This window comes from Giraffa tippelskirchi, chromosome 10, assembly GCF_054371585.1.
Source record: "Giraffa tippelskirchi isolate mGirTip1 chromosome 10, T2T-mGirTip1v1.2.pri, whole genome shotgun sequence".
Taxonomy (NCBI): Eukaryota; Metazoa; Chordata; class Mammalia; order Artiodactyla; family Giraffidae; genus Giraffa; species Giraffa tippelskirchi.
The window spans coordinates 113,911,096-113,926,730 of record NC_137284.1 but is presented as its reverse complement, the minus strand read 5'-3'; the positions used below and the strand labels follow the sequence as shown (position 1 = coordinate 113,926,730).

The 15,635-nt window shown below is 40.6% G+C and overlaps 1 protein-coding gene across 4 annotated transcripts in view; it reads left to right on the top strand.

Moving 5' to 3' along the window:
* LOC145523848 (uncharacterized) overlaps positions 1-15,635 on the top strand; it is an 85,349-nt gene that overhangs the window by 6,659 nt on the left and 63,055 nt on the right. For 2 of the 4 annotated variants that reach the window (XR_014066927.1, XM_081534957.1), the window contains exons 3-4: positions 3,008-3,153; positions 14,644-14,700. Coding sequence is in view for 1 of the 4 variants with exons in the window: in XM_081534957.1 (XP_081391083.1) it covers positions 3,128-3,153; positions 14,644-14,700 (83 nt within the window). In the remaining 3 variants the exon portion in view is untranslated. Of the gene's footprint in view, positions 1-3,007; positions 3,154-7,711; positions 8,022-14,643; positions 14,701-15,635 lie in introns of those variants that run through there. The other 2 variants (XR_014066925.1, XR_014066926.1) reach the window with 2 other exon arrangements.

Below are 15,635 nucleotides of genomic sequence, written 5' to 3'. Positions count from 1 at the left end.
GTAGTTTTCATTTTAATTGTTTTTCTTTAAATGGATTGTTTCTGTAATATACTATATTCTTTCCAGTTCACAGATGTTCAGGAGGGATAAAAGAGTTATAAAATATTCTAATGTGAGCTTCTAAAATAGCTTTTTTGGAACAGAAAAAGAACAGCCTAAGGAATTCATAATTTTTAAAGTACAGTAAAGCATTCATATTGCAAATTTAGTGATTCGCATTTTGTGATATGGGAAAACAAATGGACTTTTAACTTTTATGCCATAACTGGCCTTTTAGTCAAATAAATCAGTTTCATCTATGATATTCCACTCTTTAAGTTGGGTGTCTCTCTATACTCAATTTCTTTCTTCCTCGTCTTATCTCCTTCTAGCAGTTCTTCATTCTTGGTGTTAGAAGTTCCCCTTTTCTCTATCATATAGATGGAGTTCTGGTCTTCACCTGAGCTAACTCAGCTCAGGATGGATGTGTTGTGCCAATGTCAGAGGCTCCCGGGTATCCACTCTATCCTTCCCAAAGTCCCTTTCTCCTTCCCCTCAACCTGTAGCCCCTACCATGGGCTACTCAGCTCATCTACATCAGCTCCCCCAGGGATGCTGTGTTCCTTGCCAGTTCTCTATTTGACTTTTCTTTTCTGCTTCTTCATATTTCTTTTTAGAAAGCCATTGTTTTTCCATGATTCTAAAGCTGTTTGTATCCTTGTATCCTTAACAAAAGCTCCTGTTAATCCCAATGTCTCTGCTTTTTTCTTACCATCATAATTGCCTTTTCCTTCTGGCCCACATGGTCAGAGCCTCATTTATATGTCCTGAGATGGGGATCAATTGCCTTGGGTGGGTTAGAGTTCTATGGGAGACTAGCCTCAAGGTTAAAGTGCCACTTTAATCACTTATTTAAACACCACCAACAAATATTTACTAGGACCTACTATGTAGCAAGTACTATGCTAGGTTTATAATGTTGAACAAGATAGGATCAGCTTTGGCCTTATGAAGTTTAAAGTCAGGTGGATGAAATATTCATTAAACATACAATTGAAATGAATTCATCAGTGAACCCATGAATTCCAAGTAACATAATGCTAGGAGAAAATATAGGATGCTATATGTTCACATAACTAGGATGTCTGACCTAATAAGGGGGTTAGGAAAAGTTTCCTTGAGGAAACGACATTTAAATAAAGAGCTGAAGAATAAGTTGGAGTCAGCCAGGGAAAAGTAGAACTTAGTCCATAGAAGGAACCTGAGAAGCAAAGGCCTTAGGCAGGGGAGACAGTGGTGTGTTTGAAAAAACCAAGAAAAGGACTGAGAGGCAGGAACACAGGCAAGGAGAAGGCACAAGAATGAGATGGGAGCCTGTAGAAGAAGCAGATCATGAGGCTGGTACCCAGAGGGCAAGAGGAGGCTTAAATGGAGACATGATTGGTTCAGATTTGACCAGACTGACATTATGCCAAATGGATTGGAAGGGCATGAGTATGGATGGGGGACTTTTACTCCAATCCTCTTCCATATCCAGATCCACTGTGGATCCAGGGCTTCCTGTGGTCCTGCTACTCTGTCACACACAGTGGGGGGGAGTCAGGGTGGGGCATGGCACACTAACCGCCTTGACATGCCTTGACGAGGTTTCTCATCTAACAGGAATACGGCTATTAGAAGATTCTCTCGGTTTTTCTTTGGGCATTTCTCTCATTTCTCAATGTCTGATCAGTGATTGTTTTAAGCTTGCTTCTGCTTTCCTAGTCTTGACCCTGTGATTCATTCTCCGGAACATAAGGCTCTAAAGTAGCAAAGAACTGGGTGCTCGCCCGTGTTTAGCATGTGGGTCATCTGATCGTCCACAAAACAAAGTTAGCCTTGATGTAGGGAAATGTGTGCTATTTCGAATGGAAAAATTTATTCATTAACTACATTGTCAACATTATTGACAAGAAAAAGACCAGTGATAGAATGAGGCATTAAAGAAAAACACAAACTCAAATTTCCATTTGCCTAACTGGAGGGTTGTATTTATTTGGTTTTAAAATTCCATCAGTCCCGCCAGAAGGTTAGGATGACCTACCCCTCCTATCTTTCTCTGTACAGCCCAATAAAAAACAGATTCACTGTGGGAAGCAATGCTATTGGGTGATATTTTATTTTCTATCAACTATTTAGAAAAATGAGTTATTTTACTCATCATGCTATGTATGATTTTCAGCAACAGAGTATTTTCTAATGTTTTCCCTGTAATTCAGCACTTAATATCACCAGGTGAAAATACTTTCTGACTATAAGGACAAATTCCTTCCTCCCTCCCTCTCTTTTTACCTCCTCTCCTCCTTTTCTTCCTTCTCTCTTTCTCCCCTTCCATCAGTAAGTATTGTTTATGACATTCAAAATATTAACTTCACTTCAAGGTAAAATTTGAATAAAATTAACAATTTCGACAATGATTCCAGCATTGTCCTAAAATGGCCCAATACTACCTGGCCAAGTCAGATGACATCCTAACCACATAGATTTTGCAACTGCAAATCCTGTCTAGTGTATTTATTTCAGTTCACCTGGGCCTTCTCTACATGTGTGTCTTCTTTAGAGGTGTATGAGAAAAGACAGAATATTTGGGTGGAAAGGGAGAGTCTATTCTGTAGAAAGAGGGGGAGAGAAGGTGACAGTACAGCTCTACACAACAAACTCAGAGAAAAACTAGGCACTGTGTGAACCACCAAGTACTGCAGTGTATGAAGCTCTGGTATACACAGGCAAGTGAGGAGAGATTCATCAGGGAGAGAAGGTGGGAGGCAGCCGGAAGCTTAGGGAGGTAGGCTCATTGAACATGTCATCGTGCTTGACTAGGGCATTGCTGCCTCCCTGACCAGCAGTGGAGATGCTGACTATACCACACAACCTCCTTGGGCTCTATTCATTTGCACATCTGTTCACCCAGCATGGGCTCAGCAGATATTATTGAGCACTTCGTATGAACATATCATTGAGATAATCACAGACCTTTTTATTCCTGTAGGAGCATAAAGTCTAGTAGGACGGAAATAGAGTGGATAAAGAAGGGGTCCTAACAGAGTGACACTGGCAGAGATGCAGAGAGAAAGGAAGATTTCATTCTGATTGAGTCTGAGGTTCAAATATGGGAACTACATGCTTAACCATAAGGTAAAATTATGAGATATGAAACTGTAACATACGCATGAGGTATCTGTTAACCCTTCATATCAAAGAAGCCTAACATGAAAATTTAACCTTAGAAAAATTAGGTAGGACTGTTTGTTACATTATGAATAGGTGCCCTGCTATACAAAAAAGATTCTATAAATAACAAGTGTGTCTTAAGTCACTATGACATTGACTAACAGAAAATTCTTAAAGAGATGGGAATACCAGACCACCTGATCTGCCTCCTGAGAAATCTGTATGCAGGTCAAGAAGCAACAGTTAGAACTGGACATGGAACAACAGACTGGTTCCAAATCAGGAAAGGAGTATGTCAAGGCTGTATATTGTCACCCTGCTTATTTAACTTACATGCAGAGTACATCATGCGAAATGCCAGGCTAGATGAAGCACAAGCTGGAATCAAGATTGCCAGGAGAAATATCAATAACCTCAGATATGCAGATGACACTACCTTTATGGCAGAAAGCGAAGAACTAAAGAGCCTCTTGTTGAAAGTGAAAGAGGAGAGTGAAAAAGTTGGCTTAAAGCTTAGCATTCAGAAAACTAAGATCATGGTATCCAGTCCCATCACTTGATGGCAAATAGATGGGGAAACAATGGAAACAGAGACTTTATTTTTTGGGCTCCAAAATCACTGCAGATGGTGACTGCAGCCATGAAATTAAAAGACGCTTACTCCTTGAAAGAAAAGCTATGACCAACCTCAACGGCATATTAAAAAGCAGAGACATTACTTTACCAACAAAGGTCCATCTAGTCAAAGCTATGGTTTTTCCAGTAGTCATGTATGGATGTGAGAGTTGGACTATAAATAAAGCTGAGCGCTGAAGAATTGATGCTTTTGAACTGTGGTGTTGGAGAAGACTCTTGAGAGTCCCTTGGACTGCAAGGAGATCCAATCAGTCCATCCTACAGGAAATCAGTCCTGAATATTCATTGGAAGGACTGATGCTGAAGCTGCAACTCCAATACTTTGGCCATCTGATATGAAGAACCGACTCATTGGAAAAGACCCTGATGCTGGGAAAGATTGAAGGCAGGAGGAGAAGGGGATGACAGAGGAAGAGATGGTTGGATGGCATCACCGACTCAACTCAATGGACACAAGTTTGAGTAAACTCCAGGAGTTGGTGATGGACAGGGAAGCCTGGTGAGCTGCAGTCCATGGGGTCGCAAAGAGTCAGACGCGACTGAGCAGCTAAACTGAACAGAAAGCATAGACTTAGATAAAAGACTTAAAATGTTAATATATCTGTGTGAAAATACGGTTCAAGCTACCAACATGTCATTGCACATGACTTTTCATAATATTTCTGTGAAAGTCAAAATGTACCTGTAATTGTGATCACAGATCACAACTAACATTTTGTAAATGCAAACATCTTAATTTGAATGTACCGAACAACTGAAAATAGGTAGGTTGGCCATGAGGCTCCCACTATAGGTTACTTGGCAAAAGGACTTTAGCGTGGATTCTCAAAAAGTTCTTCCTTTAGTTCTTTTCCCTGGATGCATCTTAAAATCATAAAGGGAGCTTTTAAAAAAATCTCAGAGCCCAGGACACACCATCAGAATCTTTTGGAAATAAGATCCATGGATCAATAGTTTTTTAAGCTCCCTAGATAATTCTGGTCTGTGACCAAAACTGAGAACCACTACTTTGGGAAGTGCTTCTCAAATTTTAATGTGCATAGGATCTTGTTAAATGCAGATTCTGACTCATTAGGTCTAGAGTGGGGCCTGAGATTCTGTACTTCCAACAAGTTCCCAGGTGGTAGTGATGCTGCCAGCCCAAGGCCCATGCTGTGACAATGACATTAGATCTAAATCTTGTGCACCAGAGTATCTGGGGAACCATCTGATTTGACAGTGCGGACTTGATTTCTCCAGATCTCCTCATCCTGGAGTACAAACGGAATATGTAACAACAGCTCGAATTCCACTAGCTCTTGTTTAAACCAGTTCTTATAAGTATGTAGCACCCCTGCCCCCCTCCCATGAAAAGAGACCCAGTAAATGTGCCCCTTGATAGTTCTTGGGTAGGGAGGTGGTCTTAGGAAAGTCTTACATGGCCTCACAAATATTTTCCCCCTTCTCTTGATTAGCTTTGTTTTCACTGAGACCCTACTCCTTTCCTCCAATCAAAGGACTCACAATGATTCCAATGGGAGCCATAGCCGGTAGACAATTCTGGGTGAAAGACACCACTCTGTCCTCAGAATCCCTTATCCCAAACTACTCTGGACAGATCCAGGAGTAAGGGCTTTTTTTTCCTTAAGATGACTTCTTTCTCAGGAGGACCTCCATGGCCTATTGTGACTGTTTGTCTGAATCCTTGCTCATTTTCAAGTAGGAACCATGGACAGATCAAGTTTTGTTTTTAGAAAGAACAGAACAGGTCCAGTAAAAAAAAAAAAGCAGTGTTGAGAGGAGATGAACCATTTGTGGGAGGAGTTCATACCAAGGAGCACTATAGCCACAGTCTCCATAGCAATAGGAGCACTTATTGTGATTGCTAACCAATGGGCTATGCTGGGTTAGGAGGGCTGGACTCCCTGGCAGTGTGTCAGTGTTGGGACTTCTGAATGTTCCACAGACTGGCTGTCTCACGCTAGACTGGCCTTAGTTCCAGGGCAGTGGGTGGGAGGGGTTCCCCATCAGTGAAGAATTCTGTGGTTAGAGAAGCACCTTTCCCTTCCTCTGTGATCATCCAACCTCTCTGTTAATCCCCTCTCATCATTTTTCCAAGTTATTTTTGCTCTCCTTGTGTTCCATTCCCATCTTATATGTGTATCATATATGTGTTTACACTCTATGTTACCATTAAACACACAATTATCTTGTCCTTTACCAAATGCACATTTCTTTTAGTTATCTTAGGGGTGACTAGCCAGTTGAGTGACCCTAGTAATGATTTTAAATGCCCCCCTGCAACAATTTACAACCATTAAGAAATATTAGCATAGTGTCTCTTAACGTCCTGGGAAAATTCAATGAGGCCTAGATTTCCAAGCCCTCCTATAGACATTTATGCCAAATGGGGTCTATGACCTTACATGGCTCACTCTTTTGCACATATTTCTATTGTTTCATAAGTAAAACTCTCTTGAGTAAGTATTGTCTGCTTTCCAAGCAGAATGGAAGTGCAAAGATACCATAAAGTTTTATCTTACTGAAGCAAGTAACTTGAGTGATACTACCTTTAATTATTTTAGCATAGTTTATGATGTAGGAAAGCAGAACCATACATATTGCAAATCACCACCTCCACTACCACTGATGTGTGAAAACCCATGCTTTTCAAACATACAAACTAAATTAATGCTAAACCCTTCATTTTACAAAATTTCTCTTAAATGTTGTGTTTCTAGGATGCATTCACATCAAGGCAGCTTTTCAGCAGCTAACCTGCACAATATGAAGCATGCATGCCTCTCATTCTGCACAAAACCTTTTTTAATTCATGCAGTCTGGATTTAAATGCTTTTCAAGGAGAAGAAAAATCCCATGTTTTCACATTTGTAATCAGAGGTTAAAACAAGATTGAAAATCATCTCTGAAGACAAAAAATTTAGTCCTGGAGAGCAAACAATAACATACTATGTTTGCCAATGTTATAGCATCTCTGGTAGAGCTGCAAAGTTGAGTGGCTCTCGGTTCAGGCTACAGCCAGGGCTTGCTTGAGCATACAGGTCCCACTCTTACTGGCACCTCCTGTAGAATGACAAGGTGGTTGCTAATCCCATGGGCAGACATCACCACTATCAGCTCACCCTCACTAGGACTTTTCCCAGACCTGGTAGACTCACCCAGTCAGGCCTAACTGGGTGTTCAATAAGGCATTTCTGGGCTAGAGGGGTCTTAGGAAACCATGTATTTCAGTCCCTTTGTTTACTATAGATGAAAAGGCAAAGAACTTGCCCAGAATCATAACTGGAGGCTGGCATTGAGACTACAAGCTTGAGCTCTTGGCTTTTAGTCTTAGACTCTCTCTCTCTCTCTTTCTGCCTGTTACCATAACTCAGCATCTCTTTACCTCTAAAATGGAGTACTCCTTGCTAAACTGCTAGTTAACCTGTTCATAAATACTGACCGTAGAAAACTCTGGGCCCTGGGCTTCTGATGCAAAGAACTGACTCATTAGAAAAGATCCTGATGCTGGGAAATATTGAAGGCAGGAGAAGGGGACAACAGAGGATGAGATGGTTGGATGGCATCACCGACTCGATGGACATAGGTTTGAGCAAGCTCTGGGAGTTGGTGATGGACAGGGAAGCCTGGCGTGCTGCAGTTCATGGGGTCGTAAAGAGTCAGACACGACTGAGAAAGTGAACTGAAATGAGCTTCTACAGCTGTAGCTTGGGTTTATCAACTGGGAACACAACAACAAACCCCAGGCTTCCTCAGACTCACCTGCTCCTGAACCCAGATCCCTGGGCTCTTAGCTGGGGTCTCAGAGCTCCCTAATTCACTCCCAGTAGAAATCTCAACTGGATACTTTCAACTTTTGCACTAACGCTGCCTTGATTTCCTCCAGGAACAAGCAATAGCTCATGGAGTGTTTTCTGTCGGCTCCACATGGCTCCAAATCACAGCCTGTGGCCAGGAGAGCTGCCAGCTCCCTCAACAAAATTGGGAACTTTGAGGACCCCACGAGAGACCTTATTTATTACATCTCCCAGAGAAAGCAGACTGGGGCAATAATCGTCAAAGTAATATTTACCCCTTAATAACTGCCTATTTTTATACCAGTGTTAGAGGTTAATAGCAGTGTTATTTACTCCTCTGCCAAAAAGAACTGAAAGATGTGAAATGTGGCAGTCAATAAAGCTGAACAGTCAGATAAATAACATTCATATTATTTCCTGACAAATCCTTCTGCAACCCAGGGATATAAATAACCCTAAGAAAGCAGTTCCTGCATTACAAGTTTACTGATGTGTAAAATGTAATTTTAAAAAGAGCTGCAAACCCTAGAAGCATTGGATTCTGTAACTATACACTCGGATAGCACTCAGGATGTATGCACACACACGTGTGTGTGTGAGTCCTCTGGGAACACACATGCATTCTCCAACATACTTACCACCGCGTATCCATGTGAATGGGGTGTCAGTGTGTGTAGTTATTGCCTCTCATTTCCTCTCTACTCCTGTGATATGCACTCTTCTGCTTTTTTCCTACCTCACTGGCAGCTTTTTCTTAAACTCCTGCTCTTATGCTCTTCATTTGGAGCACATAGGAGCTCTGTCCTATTCCTAGGTTTTCTGCTCTGGCATCTTCCCAGGTGATCCTATCCATTCCCATGGCTGACACACAAATGTGTATCTCTAGCTCTCAGTCTCCTGGGGCTCTAACTCCAATATTAACAGGTTCCTTGACATTTCCAACTGAAAGTATAGTAGGCATCTTGGCCATGGTAGGGTCATGGTGTAGCTCTAATTTCCACCCTTGAACTGCTCCCTATGCCCCTACTTTCTACTGTCTTCCCCACAGCAAATGCTACCACTTCCCATGCAGTTATTCAATTTAAAAACCAAGCACCTTTTTAATCTCTCTTATATTGACCTGCCCTCTATCTTGTATGTAACTCACAAACAAGTTCTATAAATTTTCCCTTCAAAACACATCAGGAATTACATCCATCCATCTGTCTTCTTTCTGTCTTCAAACTCTCCCCCAGTCTACATGTACCATTTTTCTGACTGCTTTCCCAGATTCTACTCCAGCTCCCTCTCATTCATTCTCCTCTCAGCATAGTAAGCTTTTAAAATATGAATTCAAATATCTTTCTTTGGCCTGCAGGCCCTGTGTGACCTGACCCTGCTCCTCCCTCACCTCCCTCCCTGCCCATCTCCCCTTCTTCTTTGTCCTTCAGCCACAGCGTCCATTTCTTCGATCCTCCGACAGATCAAGCACCTTCCTTCTGCCTGGGGTACTCTGGAGCTGGTGTTCTTACACTGGCTCCCTCCTGTCAGTTCATGAGCAGGTCCTCTCTAGTGGCTGACCATCTAGTCTGAATAGATGCACCAACACCCATGACACAACATTCATATCATCATTACTGTTTTCTTCATAACATCTACTATTTCTTGATATTATGTTGTTCCTAGATTTGCTTACATGTTCATTAGTTATCTCCACCAGAATAAAACCTTCATAAAAGCAGGACCCTTGTTTATCATCTTCACCACTGTATGTCCAGTGCCTGGGAACCAGCCAAGCACATAGTAGGTGTCTGTACTAATGTCCTAGGACTGCCATATAAAATGTACAACAGATCTAAATAACAGAAATTAATTTTTTCAAGTTTCTGGAGGCTCTAGACTAGGATGTTGACAGGGTTGGTTTCTTCTGAGGTTTCTCTCCTTGACTTATAGATAACCACCATCTCCTTATGTCTTCACATGGTCTTCCCTTTGTATATGTTTGTGTCCAAATGTCCTCCTTATAAGGACACCAATCATATTGGATTAGGTGCCACCCAAATGACTTTATTTTAACTTAATTACCTCTTCCAAGGCCCTCTCTCAAAAAAGAGCAACATTCTGAGGTACTGGGGGTTAGGACTTTAATGTATGAATTTTGGGTAGGGACACAGTTCAGTCCATAACAGCATCTAATAAAAAATAACAGTGGTCATCATGAAAGCTAACATTATTGAGACATTATGTACTAGATGGTGTTTTTAAGTACTTTCCCTGTATCATTTTAATCTTCACTATTAATAAGAATGTCACCAATCAGTTCCATTTTCCAGATGAGGAAACTGAGACACAAAGAAATTAGATGACCTGCTGGAGGTCACAGGTTGTAAGTGGTGGAAACTGATTCTGGGACCTGTGTCCTCTTCAACTGCCCTACACTGCTCCCCTGTGTCTATAAAGCTCTATTGAATGAAGCAGTGAAGAGGAAGCACGCACGGCAATCAGTGAGCTGTAAGTGCACAGACACCAAAGGCAGCACTTTAGCCAAGAATACTTATTTATATCTTGGGCTCCTAAAAGTGATTGGAAGTAAAACATCTTAATGAATCTATACAATATCATTAGTAAAATAGAAATTAAGATCAGAAAATCAGGAGGAAGAAAAAGAAGAAAGAAACTTAAAATCATGAAGACAAAGAGAGTTATGGAGATTAAATGTCAGTTGTCTTTGAGCTTTCTTAGTTCTTTCATTCCAAGAAAGCCTACCAATCCCCTAGAAAGATAAAAATTATCCTGTAGCTAAATTCTAAATACATATCGCATGTAAACTCTTACATGATAGCCATATTTAAGTGACAGAAAATGGTCTTTTATCAAACTCAGGAAAAAGAACAGCTGGATTTTACTTTATAAGGTGCTCCATTTGCAATATCCTGAAAGGATCCACATACTTTTTCTGCCCATCAATGACAATTCTGTGACCTCATTCATTCTCAGTTTACTAATCCATTATGAGTTAGGCCCAGCAATTCCACAGAACCCTCACTGACTTTCCTACCAATTAGGTAGAAAAACTTGGCTGCATCTCCAGCAGAAAGCCTCAGAGGGCATTTATCTTGGTGCTGAAATGCTAACCACAGGGAAAGTCCCCATTTCAAAGAGGAGGGCTGGGTGTATGCAAAGGGTGAACTCTTTTCTTTTCTTTTTTAAATTAAAGTGGAAGTAGAGTATCGGGAAGGTCAGGGAGATTTGCTTCTCCTTTAAAATCGGTTCCCCCAAGAAATAAGTTAGATACAACGTCCAGCCGCAAATCAGAATTTAACAATGGATGTTGCCTGTAAAACATCCCGCATAGGGCCTGGCATGTAGTAAGTAGCACTCAGTAAGTATTCGATATTGTATTAGTGGGTTAAGAGTGTTAGAAACTCTTTGGGCATTTTGATAATGTGTTCTCCCTAGTATTTTTAGTAATATGGACACACACAAGGTGATGAGGGGAGAAGAGAGAGGAGTGAAGATGGGGTGGTTATGGAGAGCTGATGGCTCCTCCTCTCTCTTTTAGGACTTGGAGTCCCTAAAAATCAGGGCAGACAGAAAGATTAAGCAGGTTAGGGAAAGAGGGGGAGGAAAATAAAAGACTGGTATGAGCAGGCTGACTTGGAGATAGACCCAGAAAGGCTTAGAACTCTATTAGTTGTAAATATCAGTCTTTAAAAAACAAATATCACTGAAGAATGATGTTTGTGGTATGGCAGTATCCCATTCTGGGAACTTCAGGCAGCTATGTTGGCATCGTGTAGCACATCATCATTGTCCCTTCTGCCTATTTCTGAGAATAAAAAGACTTGGCTGAAAAAGCTCCTCACATCTCCATCAGTTTGTAATCAGTGAATACAGTAAGTGCAGGGGGTTGATGACTGTTTGCAGAGTATGTAATTTTATATATCTTGTGGGAGAGGTTGAGAGGATTCTGTTTAAAAAGGCTGCCCTAATAAATGATTTACCAGGGCAGCCAGAGATCAAAGAAATTGCTCAGAAATTGCATCTCAGGGCACCTAAAATTGTAAGTTTATGGAAGTCCTCAGAACCCCAAAACTTTTATGACTTTTATATTAGCTAACCACTAAATTTTCAAAGCAGTGTGACTGCCATGGGTTTTAATGAGGGCTGCATGCTCAACCCCTCCTTCCTTTAATAAATGTAAGGGTGATGCTGCCGAGAGATATTTTGAAAACATGGCAAGTGTCATGGAAGATCTACCAGGAAGCAAGACTCGAGCTGGATAGCAGAAATGTTAAATTCTGCAAGAAAAAAATCAACTCCAAACAAATCCCACAAACCTTGTAAGAAGATAACAGGAGTTCTGCCTTGGATGCATCTCTTAGCTGGAGTCTGCATGTAGGAGTGCCATGAAGGAGGCTAAGTCACTCCGGAGATTGGAAACTGAATTTAGTGATGTCAGTCAGGCTGGGCACTGATTGCTCCTGCTCACTGTTTGGCAATTAGAAAAGTTCCCCCAGCACCCTCAGGACTTCAGAGAGTTTCCCCAGAGTTAACTGGTGTCCCTTGTCCCAGACAAGCCATAGTCCAGTCTGAAAATGAAGAACCAAAAATAGGTTGCCCAGTGGTTCTCAAAGTGGGTTCCAGGGACCCTTTGGGAGGTGGTTCCTGAGACCCTTCCAGATGGTATGTAAGGTCAAAACTATTTCCATAATAATACTGAGATACTGGTTTTTTTTGTTTTCATTCTCACATGAGTGACCACCAACAGGACTGGAGGAAGAACTATTCAGTTGAACATTGTTCAGATTTTTAGAATCATGAGCAAGTAAAATGATTGTTTTAAATCACTAAGTTTTGAGGTGGCTTAGTTTGCAGCCAGAGATAATTGGAATAGGCATGTCAGAGATGCATACTGATGCTGGTAGTATTGGTGACCTTGACTGGGGATCACTAACTTTTTTCAACCACATAGGGACTGAGTCTGGGTATCACTAGGGAAGATGGGTAAAGGGGTTATTCACAGGGACAGCGATCAGAATGACTGATTTCCTGACATGTTCAGAAATGTGAATCGCTAAGCTCAGTCATGGTTTTCCCTTCATGGACAGAGATAAATGTGGCTACTGACACATGAAGGTGATTTCTTCTGATGAATAAGTTTGAGGAAATTCATAGCAATGATGATGAAGAGGATGGTATGAGAAAGATTTTGATGATGATAAGGATGATAAAGTTAATAGTGGCAATGGTAACGATGATTGTATAGTGAAGTTGGAACTTGGTCCTGGGACTCCAGTCCTGAAACAAGAGAAATGACTCCTGAGGACAACACATTGTGATGGGAAGGGTGCAGGCTTTGGTATCAGAAGACCTGGTCCATGTCCTGGCTTCACAATCTTGAAGAAGTCATGCCTCCTACCTGAAGTTCAGTTTCCTAACTGCAAAAATGTGAAGAACTATATTCACAGTTCTTCCCCTTGACAAGGTTTTCATGAGGGTCAAGTGAGAGTACATGAAAGTGCTCTATAAACTGTAAACTACTATGCAAAAAGGAAGAATATGAAGATAAGAAATAAGAGTTTGTTGCTAAAAGGAATCTTCCCTATACTTAAGCAGTTCTAAGAAAACATAAAGCAGATGATTAAAGGCCTTTCTGCAGGAAATTTTTAAGTTTGCTTGTGGAAGTTACTGAGCTTGCTGCCCCATATGACAGCCAGCCAAGGAAAGATGATGTGGCTTTGAAAATAAATACAGGTTCCACATTTCCTGAGTTCTGGAGAATGTAGCATTTTCTATCTATTTCCAAGCATTATATACAAACCAGTCAGTACTTCCTAGATGTTCAATACTGTGCTAGAAATTGGGAATAAGAGCTGAGGAAGAAAACTGGCTCCTTCTTTTCTGGCCTGCTTGTGGTAGGTAGAACAGTGGCCCCTTAAGATGTCCTAATCCCTAGAACCTGGGAATATGTTAGGCTGTGTGGCAAAGGGAATTATGGTTGCTAATCAGCTGACCTTAGGGTGGGGAGATTATCCTGGGTTATCCAGGCAGGCCTCAGTGGAATTATAACCATCTTTAAAAGTGGAAGAGGGAGGCCTGAAAGGGAGAAGCAGAGAGTTGTCCATGTAAGATGGACTCAGCCTAGTGTTGCTGACTTTGAGAAGGTAGAGGAAAGAGCCATAAGGCAAGGAATGTGAGCAGCCTCCAGAAGCTGGAAAAGGCAAGGTAACAGATTCTACCCCAGAGCCTCTAGAAGAAACAAGATTCTACAAACACCTTAGTTTTAGCCCAGTGAGACCCATCTCTTACTCCTGATCTCCAGAACCCTAAGATAATAAATTCGTATTGTTAAAGCCCTTACATTTGTGATAATTTGTTATGGTAGCAATGGAAAACTAAGATATTGCCCCATAGCCTTTCCCTCATGTAGGATATAAGCTTTGTTAGGTTCACTGCTGTAACTTCGAAGCTCAAATAATTCCTGGATCACAGTAAATGTTCAATCTAATTTTTTATTAACAAATTCACTTATTCAACAAAATTTTAAGACTATATACATCAATACTAGAAAATAAGTTCAATGTAGGCAGAGATTTGTATCTGTTTTGTTATCTGGTTTTTTATTTGTGTGCATAGAATAGTACCTAGCACTCAATAAACATTTATGGGATGGAATGAATGAATGATTTAAAGAATGAAACAAAAAAGCCCCTGTACTTCAAGAGTTTGTAGTCTAGTGGACTTTGGTTTCAGATTGATCAATATAGCTACCTACACCAAAACTGGATTTGACTTCTTCCTCAAATTTTCCAATAATTTTCAATGATTTGCCAAGTTGCTGTGTTGTGGGGGAGGAGAGTGAAGGCATGCAGAAGAGTTAGGGAGATAAAAGTGGATTCCATGTCGATGGTATTTTTGCCAGATAATATGAGGACTCATCTAGACATTTCTTTTCTGACACAGTTTATTTCTATTTTTTGTTATTTTTACAAATGTACATTATTTGTAATTTGACTACAGTGTATGCTCATTGTAACAGGGTCAAGAAGCAATCGAGCTCTCTGACTCCTAAGATCTGCTTCAAACCCCCTCAAAGGTAACAGCTATTAAGAGTTTGGCCTATATTCATCCCCTTCTTCAAATATCTTATTGGATGTCTCATTTTCAGAACTGCTTAAAATAAGTATAGGACTAGACCTCAATCTGATCCAAAATTGCTGAGAAAAATAATTTAAAAACATATACTAAAAATAATGTAAAAGAGAACCATGTAACAGAAATCCCTAGATGGGAAAAATCATTTTTTAAATTGCTGTGATTTGTACAATAGCTGGTTTTCCCATGCTCTATATTTTTGTCCCTTTAAAATTTTTCATATCTTGAAACTACCAGGAGCTCCAAGTCTATTTGCCTGAGAATGAACAAATAAGCTTCTATTACTGTTAAAAAAAAAGACAGACTTTTCCCAACACTAAACAGGAATGATGTTTTTGTGAAAAGTCGAATAAAATACTTTGAAAAACTTTGTGCTTGTAGAAATATAAGGAGGTGAGGTTATGAGTCATTGTCTATAATCCTAATGATTTCTCACCCAGGATTGACACTGGACCCCTCAAGAAGAAAGATATGTCAGCAAACTAGGACCAAAGCCGAGTCAATAACCTTATGGCTGTCCTTGAACTTCTCTCTCATTTATAGTCCCTTGTATTGTTGGTGCAATATTTAAAGGCCAACTTAATACTATAACAATAGTTAATATTTGTATATCACTTACAAATATTTACAAAAGTTTACAAAGCAACTCCCCACCTATTATCTTATTTGACCTTTGAACTTCCCCAGAGATGTGTGTTACCACTCTTGTGATGGCTATTAGCTCCCATTCCTCAGATGAGAAAACTGAGGTTCAGGGAGCTTGAATGACTTGCCAAAGATCATATGTTCCATAGTAGCAAGACTTCTGCCTTCAAATCTCTTGCCTTTTCCTAGAAGCAATGTTGGCCCCCAGATAAGAAACTTTGCGTCGTAATC